The sequence below is a fragment of the Mesocricetus auratus genome, unplaced genomic scaffold, assembly GCF_017639785.1.
Source record: "Mesocricetus auratus isolate SY011 unplaced genomic scaffold, BCM_Maur_2.0 Super-Scaffold_100676, whole genome shotgun sequence".
Taxonomy (NCBI): Eukaryota; Metazoa; Chordata; class Mammalia; order Rodentia; family Cricetidae; genus Mesocricetus; species Mesocricetus auratus.
In genome coordinates, this window is record NW_024429266.1 from 77,172,193 (window position 1) to 77,199,181 (window position 26,989).

The 26,989-nt window shown below is 38.1% G+C and overlaps 1 protein-coding gene across 3 annotated transcripts in view; it reads right to left on the minus strand.

The window, feature by feature from the left end:
* The window catches only part of Pign (phosphatidylinositol glycan anchor biosynthesis class N), a 123,749-nt gene that overhangs the window by 32,812 nt on the left and 63,948 nt on the right, over positions 1 to 26,989 (minus strand). For 2 of the 3 annotated variants that reach the window (XM_040738107.1, XM_040738106.1), the window contains exons 21-26: positions 24,145 to 24,253; positions 21,755 to 21,857; positions 9,503 to 9,605; positions 7,880 to 7,966; positions 4,500 to 4,555; positions 4,015 to 4,090 (exon numbers count right to left, since the gene is read on the minus strand). In XM_040738107.1, coding sequence (XP_040594041.1) covers positions 4,015 to 4,090; positions 4,500 to 4,555; positions 7,880 to 7,966; positions 9,503 to 9,605; positions 21,755 to 21,857; positions 24,145 to 24,253 — 534 coding nt within the window. Of the gene's footprint in view, positions 1 to 3,328; positions 3,395 to 4,014; positions 4,091 to 4,499; positions 4,556 to 7,879; positions 7,967 to 9,502; positions 9,606 to 21,754; positions 21,858 to 24,144; positions 24,254 to 26,989 lie in introns of all 3 variants that reach the window. The other variant, XR_005873945.1, reaches the window with a different exon arrangement.

Consider the following 26,989-nt stretch of genomic DNA (forward strand, 5'->3'; position numbering starts at 1 on the left):
TGCACCATCTTGCTTGGCAGATTTGATGAAACAATTGGGAATTCCTAAAAGGGGTAATTAGTTTTTTTTAAGTTTTTTCTCACATTAAAATATCAGAAATGCTATTACAATGGGGAGATTTAGATCTCTGTATGATAATATGATGGACAGTTGAAAATGGAATAATTAAATGAGAGTATAGCTAACTTAGATGGGGCTGATGTAATGTCAATTATAAACCTTATCAGTTTATTATTTTTGTTTTATTACTAAAAAAGTTGGTTAATATGAATGCTAAGATACAAGTTTTAGAAAAACTTAATAAAACAGATCATAGAGATAGTCAGACCCAACAAAGGAATTTAATGGAAAGCCAATTTCAGTGTTGCATTATAAAGTTAGAGAGGAACAGCCTAAGGTTTTCAAACAACCAACTTTAATTTATCCAGTTACCTTAGGAACTGGCAAATGACAGATATGCCCAAGGCTGTGCAAGCATTAAATGAACTCCTGTGGAAATGTTAGATTTAAGGAGACTGAGTGAAGCAATAGTCTTATATGGTGTGCATTCACCTTTTGTGAAGCAGATGTTAAACTCATGTCCAACTTGTAACAGATTTATCCCTTGAGAGGAGAGACTTGATTAAAACATTCTTGAAACCTGGTCCTTAAAATTGTAATGGTAGACCTGGTGGAAAGATGAAGCTAAGACCGTTGAACAACAAAGCAGGGATAGAGGAATAGGAATCTTCCAAGACCAACTTCCTGGAGAAGGAGATTATGTTGATGTACAATGGCAATCTCTATATAATAACCATACACTAGATTTATGTAGCATAGCAACTTTGAATGCTTGGGACAGAATTGGAGAAGTAGAAAAAAATTGAGTCATTTAATAAAGCTATACAGGGCCCAAAAGAAACCTTCACAGAATTCTTTTTTTTTTTTCTTTTTTTTTTTTTAACGAGACAGGGTTTCTCTGTATTATTTTGGAGGCTGTCGGTCCAGCCTAGCCTCGAACTCACAGAGATCCGCCTGCCTTGGCCTCCCGAGTGCTGGGATTAAAGGCGTGCACCACCACCGCCTGGCCACAGATTTCTTACAAAGACTGATTTAAGCAGTAAATAGAATGATACCTGATTCAGAAGCTTGACAAATAATAATTGAAATTCAGACTTTTGAAATGCTAATGAACAGTGCAAAAGGATAATTAGGCTGTTAACGACAAGACTAGCAACCTGGGAAGAACGGTTCTCATAACTATGATGATACATGGATAAGAAAAGTGATTTTCAGAGATTTGAAGAAAAATGGAAAAGATTTCTGAGTTGATTCTAAAAGGAAAATTGACACTTCGTCAATTAGTAGGAATAGACCCCATAAAACTTGTAATACCTTTACTAATGAGAAAACTGACAAATATGGGCAGACAGTGCACCATGGCAAAAAGCTTGCAGTAATCTTTTGGGAGAGATTAACAACAAATATCCCAAAAGCAAGAGAATCCAATTTATAAAGAGAACTAACTGGATCCCTCCTCACACTGTACAGGAAACACTAATAACTGGAGCCTCTACACTCTATACTGAGGAAAAGCAGGTTACAAATCAGGAAATTTAAGTAAAGTGGCTCAAAGCCCTCATGATTCTATCCATAAGTTAGAATTACATGCGATTCTCATGGTAGCAATGGATTTTATGGAACCTCTCAGCATAGCTACTGATTCACAATATAAAGAGCTGTTTTGCATATTGAAACTGTTGAATTTATACAGAATTGACCTTGCTATATTCAGTTACAAGAAATAATCAGGAATAAGAATCATCATACTTACACACACACACACACACACACACACACACACACACACACACACACACACACACGATCCCATACATGTCTGCCAGGCCCTCTAGCACAAGGTAATGATAAAATCAACCAACTATTGATAGGAAATGTGCTGGAGGCCTCAGAAATTCATTGAAAAAAATCATGTCACTAGCAATGGTCTGAAAAAATATAAGGAAATGTATATTTGCTCTTTATACAAAAAAAACTCCACTACCAGCAGGAAGTAACTCAAAGGAATGAAATTTGGGAGATGGATGTGCTCCATTTTGTAGAATTTGGAAAATTAAATTATTTACACTACAGCATTGATACCTATCCAGGATTTTAATGGGGCAACTGTTTTGAGTTCAAAAAGGATGATAAGGTAATTACACATTTGCTAGTAGTTATGGCCATCATGGGGACACCTATACAAATTAAGACTGATAATGCTCCAGCATATGTCTCTAGTAAAATGAAAGTTTTCTTTCTTATTATAATATAAAGCACACAACCCTACATGGCAGGCAGCTATAGAAAGATCAAATTGAACTCTAAAGGATATGCTAAATAAACAAGGGAATAAAAACCTCAGAAACAGATTGCATAATGCTTTATGAACTATTGGATAAAAGAAAAAACTATAGAATTAAATCATCCTGTATACTTTAAATGATGTGTTGAGCTCAGAATGGAAACCAAGATATGGTTTACATTGTGAACGTGTTTTGCTTTGCTTTTGTTTCCACAGAAGAAAATCTATAGATACCATCAAAATTGATAAGGATTAGAATTTAACAAGAGACAACCGCCCCCCATGTCCAGCTTGGTTACAAGAGGTGATAATCCAACAGCATGGCCATTCAATCAAAACTAACTTACTTATTTATTTTTTTTGCTGTAATGGATAGTTGTTTTTTTTTTTTTCTCTTGTTTCATATGTCTATCCCAGCTGCCTCTCCCTCCCCTCCTCCTTCTCCCTCCTCACCATGTCCCCCAGTCCCCCACCCAATCTCCAGTCTGATCCGCAAGGAGGGTGAAGCACTCCATGGTGGATCTCTAATAACTGTCATTTCATCCAGGGCAGGGCCTAGGCCCTCCCCCAACAGTTCTGGCTGAGAGAGACTCCCATATTGTGGCATGGGCACTCAATGTCTATTTGTACGCCAGGGATGAATACTACCCAAGGCTCCACAGATTACCTAGGCCTCCTCACTGACACCTACATTCAGGGGGTCTGGTCTGGGTCAGTCCCATGCTTTCCACACAGCCATCAATCTGTAGTTCAAGAGCTCCCCCTAGTTCAGGTCAGCTGATCCTGTGGGCTAAACCAGCCCACTCTTTACAACTTTTCCCATCAGTTCTCTCTTTCTGACACTGGATTCCAGGAGTTCAGTTCAGTGTTTGCCTGTGGGTATCTGCCTATGCTTTCATCAGTCGCTGGAGAAGGTTCTGTTTCCTAGACTCGCTGGTACTCCCCTGATTCATGACTAAAATTCCTATATGAGTGAGTACATACCATGTTTCTCTTTTTGTGACTGGGTTACCTCACTCAGGATGGTTTCTTCTAGTGCCGTCCATTTGCCTGCAAATTTCAAGATTCCATTGTTTTTTTCCACTGAATAGTACTCCATTGTGTGAATGTACCACATTTTCTCTATCCACTCTTCAGTTGTGGGGCATCTAGGTTGCTTCCAAGTTCTGGCTATTACAAATAATGCTGCTATGAACACAGTGGAACAAACATCCTTGTTGTATGAATGTGCATCTTTTGGGTATATGTCTAAGAGTGGAATTGCTGGGTCTTGTGGTAGACTGATTCCTATTTTCCTGAGGAATCTCCATACTGATTTCCATAGTAGATGTACAAGTCGGTATTCCCACCAGCAGTGTAGGAGTGCTCCCCTTTCTCTACATCCTCTTTAGCTACGTTGCACTTTTGATCATTACTCTCTTGCAGTCTTTAATTATCTCAGACATTTCTTAGGCTAACAGAATCCTTATTCTTTTATACTCCAAGTGTCTTAAGAATAAAGCAAAGATTAGCAATATGTGGAAGCAGGGGTTTCAGGGTTGCCTCCATCAGCACCAAGTTTCAAAGAGTACCTCTGTTACAATGACTTTACAATCTTAATGATACACAACCTTAATATCAAAATCTTTAAACAAATCATTCAATGCAAGTAATAAAATCAGAAAACTAACCTTCCACATCATGAGAGCTCCCATCATGAAAGGACTAAACACAGTCAGAAAGCAATACACGGAGGCAAGGTCAAAGCTAGACAACGATAAAAGAAAGTGTACAGATTTTAGAATTCACACTGTGACTTTAAAAAAATATTCTATTAAAAGGATGCTCAGTAGTTCTCTGAAACCAACTCTTACTAAAACAGTCATACTAGAATAAACAAATAGATCTGTGTGCTAATCTCCTTTAGTATCATATTATACTCCAGCATACTATTTTATTGAATATAAAAACAAGGTAAAGTGACTGGAGAGATGGTTCAGCAGTTAGGAGCACTTGATGGTCTTCTAAAGGACTCAAGCCATCAGGTGGCTCACAATTGCCTGTTACTGACACTCTTTTGGCCTGAATATGCACGCACTGCATGCACATGCATGCACACACACACACACACACACACACACACACACACACACACGTAAGTAAATGCAAAAAGTACCTGTTAATAGAAGCTATATTTCCAGTTCCAAAAAATGCAGTCACTAAAAAGAAAACCTATACACAGTTAAGGAAATGCCTAAATAAGAATTCACAAAATTTCTTTCCAAATCATTTATTCTTGTTTGTCAAGACAAGCTTGCAAGTAGTGACTAACCTTGGTTTACAAATGATAGATTTGTTAAGTCTACATCCAAACCAAGCATTTTCTTGATGACTTGAGTCAGATCACCTAGCAAAGGGCACTCCCTAGAATGAAGGGAAGGACATGAATTCAAGCCAATTTTCCTTTGTCCTTCAGCCATAGCTTGCCTACCTGGTGTTTGGTACATTTTTTTTTTTCATTTAGGAAAACAAACAATTCTACCACAAAACAATTTTCATTTTTATCTGCTTAATCACCAACTGTTTGAAAGTGATGGTTGAGTGCCATCCTGGTGAACACGTTACAAAGATCTGAAAACTGAAGCAATGCCCTGAAAACCATTAGGTGTGTGGAGTTGCTGGTGACTCTTGAGAAAGCTATTTTCCTCTTCTCAAGCGTCAACAGGATGAACTAACTGTGGTTGTTGCTTTCGATTTTTTCAGAAGGATGCAGGCCTAAAACACCAGACATTTTCAGCTACAAGATGGCTTTATTTACATATGCTTATTACATGTGAAACTCAGAAGCTCTGCAAAAAACCCAAAAAGAAACAAAATATACTTTAGAATAGCTCAACTTAATAGAGAATGCTGAACATTTTTAACACTTATTGAACTATTTTTAAATATTATTATTGAGTGTGTGTGTGTGTGTGTGTGTGTGTGTGTGTGTGTGTGTGTGAGTTAAAGGACATTTTTGGAGAGTTGATTCTCTCCTTCCACAGTGGGTTCTGAGAATTAAACCCAGATCATCAGGTTTATACAGTGTATTAGCTACTTTCTATTGCTGTGATACTGCCCAAAGGAACTTGAGGAGGAAAGGATTTATTTGATTTACAAATTCAGATCACAGTGTATCATTGTAGTAAGCTAAGGCAGAAACCTGGAAGCAAGAACTAAAGCAGAAACCACAGAGAAATGCTGATTACTGACTTGCTAATCATGGCTTGCTCAGCCTGCTTTCCTTATACAATCAGGACTACCAGCCCAAGGGCAGCGCCACAACAGTGGACTGGGGCCTTACACATCAACCATTCATAAAAAAGTATCTGACATGCTTACCCACAGGCCAATCTGATGGAGACAATTCCTAAGCTGGGTTCCCTCTTTCCACATGACTCTAGTTTATGCCAAGTTGACCAAAATTAACCAGCACACATAGATTAGTGTTTTTGCCTGCAGAACCATCTTACTGGCTCCATTTCTTGAACTCTGTTGGTGTCCAGAACATACTGATATTTAAGTACTTAAAATGAGGCCTGACTTAATGAAAGCCCTTGTTAAAATGAGCCCTTTTATCATCACACATGTGCACAGAGATTAGAAACAGAGACCCTGCAAGAGAAATCATGACAGCTTTTAGTGTAAAGGCAGCATCCCAGTTGGTGATCTGAGCTGTAAAGGTATCCATGCAGCCATTGTCTGAACTCAACACCTAACCAACCAGTAGTTATTATCTGGCACCTGTCTTAAACAGAGGTACATACTAAGAACATACATGTGCATAAAATAGTCTTAAAGTGATTTAAACATGCTGGTAAAATTGGCAGACATACTAGGAAAATAAGTTGTATGATGAAACAGTAAATAGGTGTGATAAGAGCTAATGGCTTATCAAAAGACACAGGAAAAATGAAGGAAGGAATATATACTAATAGCATGTTAACAAAAACTTGAACTTTAAATTTTTTTGGGAAAATGATTTGGGAAGCAAACAGTTCAGGTTAGTGGCATAATGAAAATCCATGTGATTTATGATACACAAGCATAGGAAGACAAAGGCAGGAGGCTGCCTAGAGGGCTGGTTCAGTAGTCCACATCAGAGGAAGGAGGATGTCTGGGGATCTGACTTAGTAGTCCATGACAGAGTCAGGAGGATATCTGACTCAGTCGTCCATGTCACAGAGACTGTCTATGGAGCTACTTTGGATAAGAGCACCACCAGCTGTTAGTCAGTTCACACAGGTATCTGGTGATTCCAAGGAAAATGGTGGAAAGAGGCCTATCAAAGTCAGAGCCAGGGAAGTAGGTGTCAGAGGTATCTCCCAGTACTAGAGGAAAAGCTGTTACTCAGTAGATATAGGAAGCAGGCTACAGAGGGTGGCTACGAAAACCATGGTTCAGGATCATGCAACGGAAGAAAAGGGAAACAGTGATGAAAAAAATGAAGGAAAGGAAATGAGCCATAGAAAACAGTAGAATGGTATTTGGAAGGACCAGGAAGAGGGGCAACAAAGATTTGGTCAAAGACCCAAACTTTCAATTATCTATGATAAATAAGATCTAGACAGCTAAGGTTCAGTATGGTAATACAGAAACTGTATTGTGTTAAAGTCAGTTAAGACAGAAGATTTTAATTATAATCACAAGAAGAGGGAGGGGAGCACAGCAGGGAAAGAGGAAGGGTGGGAAGGAAATGTAAAGGAGGAAGGAAAGGAGAGAGTAAAGAAATGCAAACAGCAGCTGAGTAGATGAGGATGTGTCCATTACTTTGTGTGATCGCTTGCTGTGTTAGGCAAGGCAACAAGCTATACATCTTCAGTGTCTATAATTTTTACCAATTTTACCTCAGTAAAGCTGAAAATTTAGGTAACTGTTTCAATGGAGTAAGTCCCTATGAATTTCTTGCAGCTAGCCAGTAGATCTTCACCATGGCATCTTTCAAGCTTGTAATACCTCTGATGGGATCCAAAGCCCACCCGTGAGACAACCCTAACCCTAACAAGCCTCAGGGAAAGCACACAAGATACAAACTCATAAAGGGTTTCTTCTAGGGCCAGAGAAATTAAACAGGAGTTAAAAGCTGAAAGGAGAATTCAGTTGCAGCTTCAACATTTTGTTTTTAAGGAATATGTGCATATGTGATAAAATCTTAACTGCTAAGACACTGAATGGTGAGAACACACACACATTTGCAACATCATTTTCTATAGCTAAAAAAGTATTTATTTGTTTGTACTACAAGGAGTTGAGCCCAGGAATTGGGGCAAGCTAAGCAAGCATTCTACCACTGATCTAAATGACTAGCATCTGATTCTATCCCTGATCTAAATGCCTAGCATCTGCCCTCTCCAAATTTTGATGACAGCTGTATATGCGAGAAAACTCAAGTTGAGAAGATAGTTAACTGGCCTCTAATAAAATACCACAATTAAGTAACAAGTAGAAATACCTTTGATATCATCTTACTCTATTAAAATGGAGTTGGCAGATCTTACAAGTCCCAACAAAGGATACAAGGAAAAAGGCCCTACGGATGTCATCCAGATTAAGCAGTCGCAACTGAGCTATATCAGTGTTATAGGTGAACTGCATGCTGGTGAACTGGAGGGTAAGAAGAAATACATTAATACATATTAATATACAACAGTATTTAGCTTACTGACAAATTTAAAAATGGTAAGAATTTATACTGTGCCCACATAAAAAACAAATTAAAAAAAGACCCACAACAGTGAAATAGCATAATTACATCTTAATACAATCCATTGGAGGCAAAATATGTTAATAGCATGCTAAATGGAGTTGTGGTATTATCACATGTTATTAAAGTAAGAGTTGGTCTTTTTTCCTACTCTGTATAAGTTATTTCATTTTCAGATCGCTATTCAGAGACCTCATTTATCAGCTTTCTTGTCTTCTTAAATCAGTTATATAATATTAGAAAGATGGCACAAAGTAAACATTTATTCCTTTATTTGTTCTCTAGTTCTATCTGCAGATAAATTATTCTTTTTCCTTATCAACGAAAAATACTTCTGTCTTTGTAAAAGGGAAAGTCACTCCAATAAACAATGTCAAAAGAGAGGTGAAAGGAGAACTCTCCCGATTGTAATACCCATGCTTTGGCATCCTTTCAAAAAACAATAACAAAAAGCCTTATTTCAGTTAAAAGTAGAATTTTAAAGTGATGCAGTGGTCTCCCCTCTCCTGAAATACTACCAAGGACAATTCTTGACTTTTTACACACACACACACACACACACACACACACACACACACACACACACACACACACACACAGCTGCTTCTGTACTGAAAAGTTATTCTGAATGAGCAATGCCTCTCGGAAGACAGCAGCACCTAGGTAAGGGCAGTGGTGTACAAGTCTTTCTTCACTTGGCCTTAGTGTTCTGTCACTGGAATGTTCTGTCACCAGTTTCTCAGATTTACCTTAGTTCTAAACAGATGAGACATCATATAACTCTCTAACTCCTCATGATGACGACATTCTTTAAAAGTGGTTGGCTTTTTTCCAGTTCTAAACATAGCATAGTAGGCAAATTGTCGAAGATATAGTTAGAGGCCACAGTCAGTAAGATGACAGAATAAGCACCTTGGATTAGCATGGCTAGAGAAACAACAAGGGGTACTTAAATATCACCTTATGATCGAGTGAACGGTCAGAAGGGAAAACTGGAGGTGAAAACAGGTGTGTGCCTGTGCTGGGGGGGGGGGGGCAAGTATGTAGTGCGTATGCCACAGCATGTATGTGGAGGTCTTGGCTCTCTCTTACCACTTGATCTCAGATCATCAAGTGTGGTAGCCAAGTGCCAAGCACTTTTATCCATTGAGATGTATTTCTCACCCTATATTGATACTTCTATTTGATTCTTAATAATTTTCTGTGAAAAGCCCAACACATACATGTCATACAAAACTGTACAATTGCGTTTTGTTATAAATGAAAATTTCCCTTATGTGTTAATTGTTTACCTTAATTATTAATACCAAGTGAAATTTGCTAAGGTTTTTAAATGCTGGAATTCTGGGTAGAAAGAATGTTTGATGAAATAACACTAATATTCTTGTAGCAAAGAGAATATTTTAAAGCAAAGCGGCAATAGTTTGGACAGCTACCTTCTGTTTACAGGAAACACCAGGCTGTTGCAGGGTCTCTTGTTCCATGTGTATCCAGACAAACATCAAGCAGGACAATACTAATGGAAAGAGAGCTTCATACCTAAGAGGCAGGAAGTGAAAGCACAGACATGAAAAAATTAACAGAGAAAGATGAAAATCAAAACCAGAAATCATTCTTTAAACAATTGTGATGGGGGTTGGAGAGATGCCTCAGCAGTCAAAAGCAATTGCTGTTCTTAAGGGAGACCCAGTTGTGGTTACCAGCACCCACGTAATGGCTTACAATGGTCTGTGGCACCAGTTCCAAAGGATCCATTGCCCTCTTCTGGTCTCTGTAGGCACCAGGCACACACATAGTGCATAAATGTGAAGACAATATAGCCATATACATAAAATAAAAATGAAATAAACCTTAAAAAATAATTGCAGTAATATTCAAAACCTTTTCAATTTTCCAGACAAGGTTAGGGAAAGAAAAATATATTTAAATTTGAACTTTAATGGAATCTTTTTTTGAACTTCATTAAATCTTGAGATAACATGTTTAAAACAGTGGAAAAATTAATAAAATACTCCTAAAGAAGGTGACAGTTATTCATAAAAGAAATAAAATGCTAAGATAAATGTAAAAAGATAACGCTGTAGGTATAATCACTAATATATGTGTAAGAGCAAGACAAATATCCCAAACTTCCTAAAAGAAAGTTTGATATAGGACTACAAACCCCTAACGAGAAAATAAAAGGGTCAATAAATGCATTAAAGTATGTCTGGCTATATCAATAACTGAGATGAAAAATCAACACAAAAACAAGATGCCATTATTTCCTTATCATGTTTGTCAACATAAAAACACAGTGTTGACAAGAGTACCCTGAAATAGACTCTCACACTCTGTATATAGAAACACACTCTACAGTGGAAGGCTATCTAATATTATGCATCAAAGATATAAAAACACTCATAAACCACAACCTAAGAACATCAATTCTAAAAAAAATCAGACAAGTGCTCTATGAGTCTTACTATGAAGATGTTTACAGAGGGGGCAATTAAGGGGTGAAGGCCTGGCATGCTCACAGGACAGTTACTATGAATGTGCCTGTACCTCTGTAAGATGGAGGGCAGTAAACACAAAACAAAAAAGAACTACTCAAGGTAACATAGTACCAAGCCTTTTCCAAACTGTTTCTGTTCTAGCCTGGAGTAAGTACTCCACTTCCATGGTCCCCGAATGCTCTATCGAAGGCTTTGATCATACCAAAACATTTATACACCTCCTACTTTGCAAACAGAGTTTGGCTACTATGCAACATGGTTCTGAAAGAATAAATTTACTGGAAGCTGCAAAAAAAGCCAAAACAAAACAAAAACAAAAAAACAAGAACATAATGTAACCTTGCTTCACTTTTTACTACAGAACTCTAGGCCCTTCGACACTATTTCCTGTTATGCCCAAAGTCTGGATCCCGAAGTATCACCTAGAGACAGAATCCGATGCAAAAGCAGAATCTTTATATTGATAGTTAAATTAGGTCTCTCTATCCTACCCAAGCAGGAGCAACACAGCAGCAGCAGAGCAGGAGAGACCTAGAGCAGCGCAAGGTGGTGGTTTTTATAGTGTCCAGGCAAAAAGGGGCGGGCTTGAGGAATTTCAAATTGGTATAGCTACAGACTTGGGATTGGCTCAAAATCAGTATCTGGGCTGAGCTGATTGGTTACTTGGTCTTGCATGCTGAGTACACATGAGGTCCTGGCTTCATCCCCAGCACCACACAAACTAAGGGTAGCAACCCAGGCCTGTAAACCCAGCACTCAGGAGGTAGAGGTAGAAAGATCAAAAAAGTTCAAGGACATCCTTGGCTATCTAATGAATTTGAGGCCCACCTGGGCTACCTGAGACTTTGACTCAAATACAAACAAATAGTAATATACATATATAATGTATATGTAATATATAACATATATTATAAATATTATATACATACATATAGGAACAGCTAAGTAAATCACAAAATATTAGACATCTTGTAAAATGGTAAAGGAAGCCAACTGATCTACATGAGAAAATATTTTTAACTTAAGTAGAAAAAAAGATTGAAAATACTATATATACTATGATTAATTAGAAGCTGAAAGTTGGAAAGAAACACACCACAGACTCAATAGGATGGATAATCATTTACTCCTTTACCCCATCTTATCAGAATGTGGTGATACTATTGTTGTTACAATGAATTAAAGCACTGAAAAAACTGGAATGCCTATATCCTGGCCATTCTTTAAGGTTTTGTCCAATTTCCACATGAGGCTGGATGCCACCAACCCAGTTCCACTACTCAAAGTCTATTCAGTTCCTAGCCAATAAATCAACTTTCCAGTTTTTACTGTAACATTGCAAAACACAATTCTTATTTTATAGCCTCAGCGGCTCCACTGCAGGCCTGTATTACAGTTAATAGTTCTTTTGGTTTGTCTGCTTAGTGCTCAGGATGCTGGAAATGTAAAAGGAAAGGAAAGGAAAGGAAAGGAAAGGAAAGGAAAGGAAAGGAAAGGAAAGGAAAGGAAAGGAAAGGAAAGGAAAGGAAAGGAAAGGAAAGGAAAGGAAAGGAAAGGAAAGGAAAGGAAAGGAAAGGAAAGTTAAACATGATTAATCTGATCAAGGTGTACACTCTAGGAAAAGGCAGATGATGACTTGGAAAATATTTATTTTTATTTTCTATGTATGAGTATTTTGCCTGCATGAACATCTGTGTACTGCATGCATTTTTGGCATGCAAAGAGTCCAGAGGAGGGCATTGAATGCCCTGGAAGTGCAGTTACAGAAGGTTGTTAGTGCCATATAGATTCTGGGAACTAAACCTGGATCCTCTGAAAAAGCAACCAGTGCTGTTAAGTGCCCAACCATCTATGCAGCCCCCATGGAACCATGCCTTTTAGAAACAGTTTCAGCTGTATGTGAGAGTCATTCTTTCTCATAATAAACAGTCATAAAACACTCAGTATTTCAGAACTCTGGTTCTTTCTAAAATGCAGGAAAGATCAGATAGAAACAGTCCTCCTAAGAGGCTTTATCTCCATGCAACTTTTCATATACAGCCTGCAAATACAAATTAATATGGAAAGACCAATAAAATGTCACTGTGGAATTGAAGAGAATGTAATGATACACTAAACCCTATGTTGCAATCTGCTAGTTTGGCCTCTGTGTAGATTTTAATGGGCTGAAAATGCATTTAGATCTGTATTACATTTTGCTAAGCAAAAGAGGGAAATATTGGGGAGTCCAGGGAAGCAGCAGTTCTTCCAGCAGCATCAGGTAAACAGGCCGGCTTCCTGGCCTGTGCTCCAGGGCCTGCAGATCGCCTGGGACCTGCACAGAGCTCCCAATCCCGGCAGGAGCCAAGCACCCCAGACTCCGGATCTTTGCTCACACCAACGAGACCAGGAAAGGAGAGGAGGCTGGGAGTCCAGGGAAGCGGCGGTTCTTCCAGCAGCATCAGATAAACAGGCCGGCTTCCCGGCCTGTGCTCCAGTGCCTGCAGATCGCCTGGGACCTGCACAGAGCTCCCAATCCCGGCGGGAGCCAAGCACCCAGACCCCAGGTCTTCTCTCCCACCAACGAGACCAGGAAACCAGAGGACCCAGGGAGACCAGGGGAGTAGCTGTTCTGGATCAAGTACAACAGGACCCAGCATAGGGTCCAGGGGACCAGGTAAGAGGATAAGCGCCCCAGATTCTTGTTCTTCTTCTCCACCCACGGGACCAGCATTCGGACAAGGAATAGAAGAACCACCAGATTATTGGACTTGCTAGCACCCACCAAAAGGGAACTCTGGTCCCCAGACCAGTAAGGGGCTCTTTCTGCACCCACTAGAAGAAGAGATGGGAAAGAGACAATACAAAAACAGAGTCAGCAACAGAAAAACAAATATGACACCACCAGATTCTAGAGACTCCACACCAGCAAGACCCCAACATTCCAATGCAAACGAAGCAGAAGAGAACGACCTTAAAAGCACTTTCATGAAAATGATAGAGGCCCTAAAAGAGGATATTGGAAAATCCCTCAAAGAAATGGAAGAAAAAACAAACCAAAAAATGCAAGAATTGGAAGAAAAAACAAACCAAAAAAGGCAGAAAATGGAAGAAGAAATGAAGCAAAAAATGCAAGAAATGGAAGAAAAAACAAAGCAAAAAATGCAAGAATTGGAAGAAGAATCATACCAAAAAAGGCAGGAAATGGAAGAAGAAACAAAGCAAAAAATGCAAGAAATGGTAGAAAAAACAAAGCAAAAAATGAAAAAAATGGAAGAAGAAACAAACCAAAAAAGGCAGGAAATGGAAGAAGAAACAAAGCACAAAATGCGAGAAATGGAACAAAAAACAAATCAAAAAATGCAAGAAATGGAAGAAAGAACAAACCAAAAAATTCATAAAAGGCAACAAACGGACAAACAGATAAACAGAAAATTGCAAGAAGCAATGCAAACACTGCAAGTGTTGAAAACTGAAATAGAGTCATTAAAAAAAACACAATCTGAAGAAAGGCAGAAAATAGAAAAGCTGGACAAACAGACAGGCACTACCAATACAAGCATTACCAACAGAATAGAAGAGATGGAAGAGAGAATCTCAAGTGTTGAAGATACACTAGGAGAAATGGATTTATCAACCAAAGAAAACCTTAAATCCAACAAATCCTTAACACAAAACATCCAGGAAATATGGGACACCATGAAAAGACCAAACCTAAGAATAATAGGTATAGAAGAAGGAGAAGAAATCCACCTCAAAGGGGCAGAAGGCATATTCAACAAAATCATAGAAGAAAACTTTCCCAACCTTAAGAAAGACATGCCAATGAAGGTACAAGAAGCCTACAGAACACCAAATAGAGTGGACCACAAAAAAAATCCCTCGCCACATAATAATCAAGACCCCAAACATACAGAATAAAGAAAGAATATTAAGAGCAGCTAAGGAAAAAGGTCAAGTAACATATAAAGGCAGACCTATCAGAATTACACCTGATTTCTCCATGGAAACGCTGAAAGCCAGAAGGTCCTGGATAGATATTCTACCTACACTAAGAGACCATGGATGCCAGCCCAGACTACTATACCCGGCAAAGCTCTCAATCACTATAGACGGAGAAAACAAGATATTCCATGACAAAACTAGATTCAACCAATATATGTCCACTAACCCAGCCCTACAGAAAATTTTGGAAGGAAAACTCCAACCCGAGGAAGCTAACTACAACCAGAAAAACATAAGCATTAGAGAATCTCTCTCTACCAACAGCCAAAAGAACAAAGGGGTGAAATTCCATACATAATTCCACCAACAACAACCATCGCAAATCGAAGAAGGATGAGCAATCATTGGTCATTAATATCCCTCAATATTAATGGCCTTAACTCACCCATAAAAAGACACAGACTAGCAGATTGGATTCGAAGACAGAACCCTTCCTTCTGCTGCATACAGGAAACACACCCTTAAAGACAGACATTACCTGAGAATTAAAGGTTGGGAAAAAATTTTTCAATCGAATGGACCCAAGAAACAAGCAGGGGTAGCAATCCTAATATCTAACAAACTAGACTTTAAAATCAATCAAAAGAGATGAAGGAGGTCATTACATACTCATCACAGGTGAAACCCACCAAGATGAAGTGTCTATCCTGAATATCTATGCCCCAAATACAAAGGCATCCACATTCGTTAAAGAAACATTATTAGAACTGTAAGGCAAAGGACACAGTCAGCAAGACAAAAAGGCAGCCCACAAAATGGGAAAAAATATTCACTAATCCCACATCTGACAGAGGGTTGATCTCCAAAATTTACAAAGAACTCAAGAAGCAAGTCTCCAAAACACCAAAGGACCCTATTAAAAAGTGGGCTGCAGAACTAAATAGAGAGTTTTCAATAGAGGAGTCTAAAATGGCTGAGAGGCACTTGAGAAAGTGCTCAACATCCTTAGCCATCCGGGAAATGCAAATCAAAACAACTCTCAGATACCATCTCACCCCTGTCAGAATGGCTAAAATCAAAAACACCAATGACAATTTATGCTGGAGAGGATGTGGTGAAAGGGGGACTCTCCTCCATTGCTGGTGGGAGTGCCAACTGGTTCAGCCACTTTGGAAATCAGTGTGGAGATTCCTCAGAAAAATGGGAATAAACCTACCACAAGACCCAGCAACTCCACTCTTAGGCATATATCCAAAAGATGCCCATTCATACAACAAAGATGTCTGTTCCACTATGTTCATAGCAGCTTTATTTGTAATTGCCAGAACGTGGAAGCAACCTAGATGTCCCTCGCCTGAAGAGTGGATAGAGAAAATGTGGTACATCTACACAATGGAGTACTATTCAGCAGAAAAAAATAATGGAATCATGAGATTCGCAGGCAAATGGATGACACTAGAAGAAACCATCCTGAGTGAGGTAACCCAGTCACAAAAAGAGAAACATGGCATGTACTCTCTCATATATGGATTTTAGACATAGATCTGGGGAGTGCCAGCCTACAATCCTATGGCCAGAGAGTCTGGGAAACAGAAACTTCATTTAGTGGCTGATCGAAGAAGAGGCAGACTCCCTTGGTTAAGTACTGAGCTGAACTCAAGAAAGCCAGTAACAGAGAGGGAGGACTGATGATCAAAGGGATTAAGACTGGGCTGGTTTAACCCCAGAAACAGCTGACCAGACAAAGGTTAACTCTTGAATCCCAGGCATTAGCCTGGGAAGCCAGCATGGGACTGATCAAGACCCCCTGAATCTGGGTGTCAGTGAAGAGGCCTAGGGAATCTATTGAGCCTTGGGCAGCAGATCAGTACCCATCCCAAGTATACACACGGACTTTGGACTCCAATAGAACAATGTGAGGTGCACTCTCACCCTGAACTCTTGGGAAAGGGTCTAGGCCCTGCCCTATATGAAATGACATACTATGGACACCCCCATGGAGGGCCTCACCCTCCCTGGAGAAATGAGGGGATAACGGGGGGGGGGGGGAACGGGAGGAAGGGAGGGAATGGGAGAGGGACCTGGAACTGACTTGTGAAGCAACCTTGATTCTTATCTAAATTTAAACTGGAAAATAAAATTAAAAAAAATAATAAAATATGTACATAAAAAAAGAGGGAAATATTTAGCAACTCAATAGACAAAACTATTTTCAAGAATTATAATAGTTTTCATTTGAATAAAATTAATTCAGGACTAATTACTAATGAGTCTTTTTTATTCATCAAATCAAGGATGCATTGTTAGAATTTAAGATTACTATTTCCCTATAATAAAGCTGCATTTATTTTAAAAATATCTAATTTCTGAAATTTACTGACTTATACAGAGAAACTTTATTTTGTTCAAAATAGTGATGAACTACATGATTTAAAAAACTGTTAAGAAACCAAGAAACTGTACTAACCTGAGTGACTAGAACACAGTTTCAAGACCCCTTTTCAAAGCTTAATAGAGATTCTGATGTTGAATGATGTCACTTAATGCATTTATTACTAAGGTCATACTCAGTAACTTTCTGATTTTAGGCATTAACTTTCCTGGTTTTAATTTTCTTAAACTAGATATCACAATGATAAGGATGGTCTCTTAAGATCATTAAACTGATGATTGACAACACTATTATAAAACTTGTCTCCAAGGTAAATTATAGGATGAACTCACTCTATATTAAGAAATACATATTTACTTAAAATTAAGGTTACACTATCCTTTCATTTTTCCTTATACTCCTTTGTTTCCAATCCAGATCTATTTCTAAGATTTCTATTTTACTCTTTGTTATTATTAATTGAATTTTTTGCAGTTTCAAGAATTGAAGCCCTGTGTGTTATAGAAAAGACTCTACCTTCCCCATGTGATCATTTGTCTTTATTGTCAACTTGATACACCCCAGCATCAGCTGGGAGATAGGCCTGTGGGCATGCCTATGAGGGCTTATCCTGATCATGTCAACTGTGGGCAGTACCATTCACTAGAAAAGGACATAGGACTGTACAAAATGTAGAAGTAACATGAGCGCTAGCATGCTGTCATGGCTCTCTACTGGTGATTATGGATCTTGTGAACAGCTACTTCAGCCCCTGACACCTTGAATCCCCTACTGTGATGGACCATACCCTGGAACTGTAGCTCAGAACAAACCCCTTCCCTTGAGTCCCTTTCGTCAAAGCACAGCACCAGGGAAAGAATCCAAGATATCAAGTCTTTGAATTTTAAAAAACAGGTTCCTACTAGATAGCACTGGTTGATCTCAGATTCATAACTGCTACCTCAGCCTCCTCAGTGCTTAGAATTACAGGCATGTTCAACCATTTTTTAAATCCATTGTACATCCCACTGAACCTGAAAAGGCACGTATTTCTTTATTCTGAAATAAGTATTCTAAAATAAATATGGCTTTTTTGTTTTATTTTTAAGCAGGGTTTCTCCGCATAGCCTTGGCTGTCCTTGAACTCAGTCTATAGACCAGACTGGCCTTAAAGTCATATAGATCCATCTGTCTGTGCCTCCCAATTACTGGGATTAAAGGCGTGAGTCATCACCACCTGGCTAAGTGTGACCGCTCAATAGAACAATGCCATCCACAGCTGATGGGATCTTATCCTTTAATTTCTTATATAGACCAAAACCTTTTGCATATTTTAATCTGAAGGGTGCTAATAGAATTATTTATTCTAAAATTTTACCAATAATATGAGAAAATGTAAAGTGTTTTCAAATTGTGTTTATCACTGATGACTAAGAACTGGATTCTCACACATTTCAAGGTTTACTTCAAAACTGTACATCTCAAAGCAAGCTCAGCATGAGATTTCTTTATGAAGCAACTGAGGAAAGTTTTCACGATGCCCAAGTTATATGTTAGTTAAGGAGAAAAGAAAGAAACAGGCTATGTGGGACCTTTGATGAGAGTCCATTTAGTGTCCACGCCACTTCCTATTTAGAGTCTACAAGAACTTCTCAAGTCTAGTTCACTTGGGATTTTAATGTCCACTGGCAAGCTTTCAGAATGTCTCTGTAATAGTTAGGACAGCTAAGAGCCCTAAAGAGTGTCTCAGATCTTAGACTCTGGATGGCCTTACAAGATCATTTAAATTGAGAACCTTTTGAAAGCACCATGGTGAATGCTGGGCTAAGTAAAATTTAAATCAAGAACTCATATTTTAGCCATATTTTAATGGTATTTACTCAATTTGCCTGTCTTGTTTATCATTTTTTCTAAAGTAAACACCTTTGATCCTCATAGGATGTAAGGAAAGATTAAGTAAAACCAAATTTAAATGAAGACCTGGGCTTGGTGACATGCCTGCAATGTGAGCACTCAGGAGCATGAAATAAGAGAAATGAGAGTTTGAAGCTAGCTGAGTTGGGGGCAGGGGTGGAAGGCAAGAATTCTTCCCTTCAACGTCAACATGGAAACGATAAAACTGCCTTCACTGAAGTTTAAAGTGATGTTTCAGGGTTCATGGTTAATAAACCCACCAGATTCTTTGTTTAAATCTAGTTTATAAGAAAATTTCAATTATGAGCTGGGCATTGGTGGCGCACGCCTAATTTATTCCCAGGACTTGAGAGGCAGAGGCAGGCAGATCTCTGTGAGTTCAAGGCCAGCCTGGTCTACAAATCGAGTTCCAGAACAGCCTCCAAAACAATACAGAGAAACCCTGTCTCGAAAAACCAAAAAAAAAAAAAAAAAAAAAAAATTCAATTGTTTTTAACTGCACAGAGTGTTTTAATTCAAACACTCAATGCACAACCAGACAGACTTCTGTCAGTTCCAGGCAAAGCTGGTCTACACAGTGAGATTCTGTCCCGAAAAAAAAAAGAAAAATATTTGAATGTTTAAAAGAGATTTCTTTTATATGCATGTGCTTTCATGCCAGTTTGTGCTCATTCATGCAAATTCCCTCGGAGACCAGAAGAGGGCACTGAATAGTTTAGAGCTAGAGAAACAGACTGTTGTGGGCTTCCAATGCTGATGCTGGGAACCAGGCTTTTCTGAGAAAGCATAAAGCAATCTTAATTGCTGAGCCATCAATCCAGTCTCTGAGTTTCAATTTCAAAAAAAAAAAAGTGAATAAGCTTCTTTGAAAATACTTGCAAAATTCCTTACATTAAAGGAACATTTTAATTGCAATATACGTAAGAGCAAGAATAAAAAGTATTTTATTCAAATAATGAACAAATTGAAATGTTTGACCTTTTTTCTTTTGGTGGTGCTGAAGACTGCACATGGGACACATGCTGGACAAGCTTTCAACCCAAGTTATACTGAAACCTTAAAGCATACCTTAAAATGCATTAAAGAAATAACATATTTATCAAGGAACAAGGCCATAAGCTAGTCTCGCTTACCAAAGTATTCCTTGTCTCATGTGGCTTATTATAGTGGACTACAGTTGTTTTCCTGGGAAGCCATGGTGTAGCTCTATTCCAGACCCTGGTTCTCATCTACCTTTTTATGATTTAGCACAGTGGTTCTCAACCTTCCCAATACTGTGACCCTTTAATACAGTTCCTCATGTTACCTCATGTTATGGTGACCTCCGACTATAAGATTTAAAACTATTTTCTTTGTTACTTCATAACTGTAATTATCTGATATGCAGGATATCTGATAAATGACCGCTGTGAAAGAGTAGTTCAATCCCCAAAAGGGTTGCCACCACTTAAGAACCACTATATAGACTAATCTATGGGGTATATTAAAAAAAAAAAAGACTCTGCTATGTATCCAGTTTTATTCAGGGTTTGCTGCAGTGGTTTTGTGCTGTAACCCTGGAATCCTCACTGATAAATATCTAGTAAGTGATAGACAGGGAGGTGGAATCAGGGTGGGGATGACTCCATGGAGTGGGAAGTACCCAGACAGGAAGTGTTATTCAGGATCTGAAGCAGCTTTACCTGAGGTCTGCTACCTGGTGTGGTCACCAAAGTTTACTGTGTCCCAAATCATCAAAGGGTTGTCCAGGATTTATAAGCTATCATAACTACATGCCTAACCATCCCTGTTACTTGAATTCCTAAATCCTTTACACATAGGAAACTCAACACTACTAACACCAACAATAAGCAAAGAAGGATGAGACTGCAACTGTGAAAGCAGTTATGAACACCCTCAAAGCAGGAGCACCATGAGACAGCAAGGGAAAGAGTTTCATGTGCCACAGCTGAGGTTTAATGTTGTGACCAAGGGAAGGTCAGACTGATGTCCAAACCTCTTTAGCTCAGGTGGTAAAGCTGTTATGGATGCAAGCCTTAAATTAAAGGAGTTAAATTGTGAACATAGGAGTTTTCTTCCATTTCTTTTATTTTAAAAATTATTTGGTGTATTTTCTGCTAGATCCTGGCCTTTGAATAACTTTAAAACAAAATAGCTTTTTTTTCTAAAGTGCAACAGGAAGCAATGATGCTGTTCTATATTAAAGAGAAATTTCTGTTTCATGATTAGCTATATAGTCCAGTCACTTAATGGAATAGAGATCATACAACTGTGGAAAATGAATTAAAGGAATGCAACAAAACTAAAAATCCTTCATAAAAACTCTTCAGATGTCAGACAGTTGTGGCACACGCCTTTAATCCCAGCACTCTGAAGGCAGAGGCAAGATCTCTGTGAGTTCCAGATCATTCTGGTCTACAGGGAGAGTTCCAGGATAGGCTCCAAAGCTACAGAGAAACCCTATCTCAGAAAACAAACAAACAAACAAAAAAACTCCTCAGACATAAATTTCTGTCATAATCCATTAGGATTTCCTAACACTATAATTAAATAAAATTTCAGCAATTCCTACAATTAAAAAGAGATAACAGATAATACTATGAAAATGATGAGAAAAATGGAACAAAATTATAGACCATGTTGCCGACTCACGTAAAGAGCATAAAATATTTACAACTTAACCTTCAAGATTTAGAAAACATGTTTATTTCCAAAGTTTACCTACTAAAGAAGAAAATCAATTTAGCATTTCAAGTTTGCAGTTGTGAAATATATTTTAAGAAAATGTATATGTGTAACCACATATGTGTAAAAACAAAATATATGTGTAACAACAATACTTATAGAAGGAGTCATGAACTTTGTAAGGGAGAGGGACATGGAAGGAGTTGGAGGGGGAGAGGAAAACATAGAAATAATGAAATACAGTACTCAGATCAAATTCTCAAAAATAAAAAAAATAAATAGAAAAAAGGTCATACCCTGTGCTTAGAAGCAAGTAGGTTGACATCAAGGAAAGAAGTATGCTGGACAGTCGCTGAAAGAGAGTTGTGGAACTCAGAAGTGGCACAATCAAGGAAGAGGCTGTAAGAAAACAGAGTCCAGCGTCAGTTCTGTAGACCCAGGCAACCCACCACCACTTTTGCAATTTAGGGTTTGTGTGACCATTAATATAACCCCAGGATTTCTGGAAGAAAACAGAAACATTACATTTTTAACTAAAATTATATCATGGGTTAAGTAATTCAGGTGTTCTCAATTTTATTTAAACCAGATCACTATAATAATATTGACTCCCACAAGAATAATTTACTATTTTCTAATGAAATAAAATGTATTACTTAAGGTTCAACAACTTGTCTCTTAGACATTTAAGTCCTAGTTCAAAGCAACATATTCCCTAGAAATTGATTATGTCTAACTTCAGAGAAGTAGGCATCTAGAGTTGTTTTGTGCTACCTGGTATATAAAAATCAGGACAGAAAGAATTCCCCATATGTCAGAGTTGTGGAAGCCATCCTAGAAAATTAACTACCTCAACATGGGCAAGGAGATGAAAAGGGTGTCAAAGCAAACACAAACTCCACGGCTGTTTCTGAGAGGGACTGTACACAACTGCCTAACATCCCAGGTGCTCCAGAATAGGAACCTCAGGTGATGTTTTGCTGAATCACTCACTAATTGGTTTTACTGAGCTCAAGTTTATTAATCCATCTAAGGAGAAGTTTATAAAAATGCCAAATAGGGATAACATCCCAGAAAACTTGCCTTGAGTTTTGAGTAAAATTTCATCTAGAAAATGCCTAATATTAGTTGCTATCTTCATTAATAATTAGTATCATGCAAAGTAAACTAAATTTATGAATAATTTTAATTAAAATTAGAAGTCCCTTCAAGATTCAAAGCTCTACAAGTCCTATTTATAAAGCATTAGCTAAGGTGTAGTGATAGATCAATAATCTTACTGATGATACATACTCTAATGTAAGAAATAACTTGTAATGTTTTTTATTTTAAGCCAGCTAAAGTATGTTCTTGGTTGTTTGTTAGTAAATTCTCTTTTCCCAAAAATTCAACATTAAGTTTAAGGCCTCAAGCATACTGAGCAAGTGCTATACCACTGAGCTACAACCCTAACAAAAGCCACTTAAAATGAAACCAATTTTCCAATACTGAATATTTCATCTTGGCTTTATTTTTGCCTAAAGGAATAATAAGGTACTAAATAGAGATTAAGAGTCTCCATTCTAAGTAACATAAACATAAAGATATGAATAAACTACATAGATATCCAAACTGGGAGAGGGGAATAGGAATTCTTATATGGAATGCATGTGTGTTTTATTTACTATAGCGTATGACAATAAGACTAGGGAAATACTTTACATAAACAAACAAAGGTACTATTTTTCCTTCCTTTCTTTCTTTTCAATTCCACAGGGTCTCACTACATATCCCTAGTTGGCCTGGTACTCTCTATATGAGCAGGTTGGCCTTTAACTTAAGAGATACACCAACCTCTGCCACCCCAGTGCCGGTATCAAATGCATGCACCACCACTCCAGGCCAAGGGAACCATTTTTGTTTGTTTTGATTTGCTTTATTTGAGACAGTATATAGATCTGACTGGTCTGGAACTCATGGAGATCCTTCTGCCTCTGCAAAGGAACTTAAAAAACTGTGAGCAGAGAGTACAAATAACTCCATTCCTATAATATCCTTAAGACTTTATTCCTTCTGTGTATTCACTTTTGAAGCAGTTGTGAACTATCATATAGGTGCTGAAAGTTCATCCTTGGTCCTCTGCAAAAGCAGTAAGCACATGTAATCACAGAGCCATTTTACCACCCCATATCTAACAATCTTAAATAAGAGGAACATGATTAGAAACATTAAGTAGCTTCATAAAATATACATCATGTTGGGAAACAGCTAGTCTCTGTTGCCTTTAGCAAGGAAAACATAAATTTAATCATTTACTAATATGTGTAAGACCTGAAAATATAAAAACTGACATGAAAATTAATTATATATTATATATATACAGAATGGAATATTAAAAAAAATCTCTTCTGGAATCACTCGGTAGATGTTATTAGATGTTCGTAAGTACACAGTCCAATTATCAAGCCACAAATACTCTATCAAATAATTCTTACTAACCCATGTGTGCTCACAGGAGTTCTACTTTTCTTTGTCAAATTCTAGAAAGAAATAGAAATAATAGCTGGCTACAATTTTCCTTCATCAAAATGATTTCTTTTCGCACAATGCAGATGTAAAGGTATCATTTTTTGTTTTGTTTTGTTTTTTCTTTTAAGATAAGAGACTGGAGGTGAAGTTTTCCAATTTGGTTAGATTGGCCACTTACCCAACGTTGCCCAGCTCACAATCTGATTCATAAGAGGCAGGCCTTCTTTCTTTAATAGACTGTGGTGGGTGCTGTACACAACATACATAGAGAGCACTGTACTCAGCATCTGAAAACACACACCAACCAGGTTAGCAGAGGGAAGGTGGAAAAGAGACACACTAGGAAGACAATGCTGAGAAAGTGCTTAGAAAAACTGCAATGTGGCTGAAATGCTGGAACTGGACCAGGCTGCCTTCTTGTGCTCCAGAACTACCAATTAGTAGTGCCATGAGAAGCCAGACTTGCCTGAGGATGACACGAGGCACAACACATCTCATCAGTGCTTCATTTAGAAGTTTCTGTTACAAAGGTTGAAGGTTTCGTAAATTATACAAATGGAAGGAGTGTGTAGTTTAGTGCCTTTCCCATCTCTGTTCCTTTGTACAGCAATATCCATGTATTTATTTATTCAACACATTTTTCAGTCTGGATATTTACCTGGCCCTGGGAACTAAGACAGTATAAATGTTCATTATACGTTACTGTATGTGAGGAGTCAGCTTAAGGTTGTTCTCATAAAAACTGCTTTATTGCAACATAGTCTCTCCCATTCATTTATGCATTGCCTCCCTTTGGGCTGACATGCTAGACTTGAACATTTTAAACAGACTCTATATGCATGACAACCAAAAATATCATCTAGCTGTATATAAAAATGACTAATGATCTTTGAACTCATGAATTAATTACCATTTTAAAGAAATGAACTAAAGTATGACTATAACAAAATTAAATCCTAGAGATAAATTTATTTGGTCTTTTCAGGTGATAAATTAAGACACACAAAAAATTGCTGTAAATAAAGCCATTATGAAATCCTAGGATCCTTTCTATTGTAAGACAAGACACTGTGATGGCTTTAAGAGGTATGGCCTCCATAGACTTAGGTGTGTGAATGCTTAGCATATAGGGAGTGGCACTATTAGGATGTGTGATCCTGTTGGAACAGGTGTGGCCTTGTTGGAGAAACTGTCTCACTGTGGAGGTAGGTTCTGAGGTCTCATAAATGCTCAAACCATGCCCAGTAAGTCAGTTCACTCCCTGTTGCCTGTGGGTCAAGAAACAGAGCTCTCAGCTCCTTTTCCAGCACCATGTCTGCCTGCATGCCACCATGGTACTTACCACAACGATAATGAACTAAACCTCTGAAACTGTAAGTGAGCCAACACAATAAAATTTTTTCCTTCCTTTATAAGTGTTTCTGTGGTTATGGTATATCTCCCAGCAATAGAAATCCTAACTAAGAGACATATTCTAAATTCAGAGATGCCAAAATACGGGGGAAAAATGCCTTGGGATCAATAAAATATGTCAGGCAGCACAAGAATTAATGCAAATTGCTAAAGATAATGCAAGAACTTTATAATGGAGTTACATAATACTCAGGGTTATTTCTAACCAAGTATGTAAGAATTTAAGCATGATATTCTTCCCTCCTTTGGAATGAGAGTCAGGAACACAAGCTCCTGTCAAAGCTCTCATTACTGTAGGCAGATTCTGTCAAAACTACACGGCTTTAGAGAAAAGCCAGTCAAGTGTGCCATTTACAATGAAACATATGTTCCTAGGCTTGACAGGGTGTTTACTAAGGCTTCTGTTTTTATGAGTTCACTACTGCTCTCTAAGAACAAATGTAACTTATTATATCTTTTAAGCATGGTAATATTTTTATTTCACACTACTTTGTAAATCCTTACATTATGATGTCTTTGTTCTGAGAGAACTTTCTGAGAAGACTCACGTGGGTTTAGTAGAGCTCCAGATATGATTATTTATCCATTAAAGAACAAAGAGAAGAGCTGGTATAGAAGTGGTGAAAGGGAACTCATGTTGGTGGGAATGTAAACTAGTACAGACATTTTAAATACCAGTCTGGAGGTTTCTCAAAAACTGGAAATAGAACTGACACATGACCTGGCTATATCTCTCCTGGGCATACACCCAAATGGCCTCATATCCACAGTCACTTAAATACCCATATTCACTGATACTCTATTCATAATACCTAGGAAAAAGAATTAACCTGGACGACTATTAAGAGACGAATGGGTAAGAAAAGTATAGATGAACTATTGCTCAGCTGGACTGGCCATGGCTATTACACACATGAACTCACAGTGTTATAATTACCTGCACAAGAGAAAGCAAGCCTAAATCCTGGCATAGATGGGGGAGGTACTCTCTAGGCATCACCAACAAATGAGGAGGTATTGGCAGCTGACAGCTATGAGAGAGGGAGAATCACTTTTTTTTCACTTATTTTTATTTATTTTTTACATTCCAATCCCAGTTCCCCCTCAGTGGAGCCCATTCTATATGGAGAGAATCATTCTTTTATGAGGGTGCTCCCACTGGTTGGTTTCCCATGTCCCAGTGAATGGTCTCACACCCATACATATGTGGACATCAATAGATGAACTTGGTGGTACATATATATAATGGGATATTATTCAACTGTAAAGTAAAATGGAATTATGAAATTCATAGGTAAATATACTGCATGTTGTCTCTTATATATAGAGGACAGATTTGATTCTTTAGATATATGTTTAGAGCACCAACAGATGACAGGAAACCAATAAGGTGCAATGGGAGGGCACTCAAGTTGTTGGTCAGTGTGATCCCAAAGACTCTTTTCAATAATATTATAGGTTACATCCATTGCTTTCAGTTACCCTCCAGAGGTTAATGGCAGGATTTCTGCTGAAGACACCGCATACACAGAGGACATGGAGAAATTAAGTGATACTAAGCAGGAAGCACCATCCTGATGGCCTAGCTTTTACAGGGCAGTAAGGTGCTA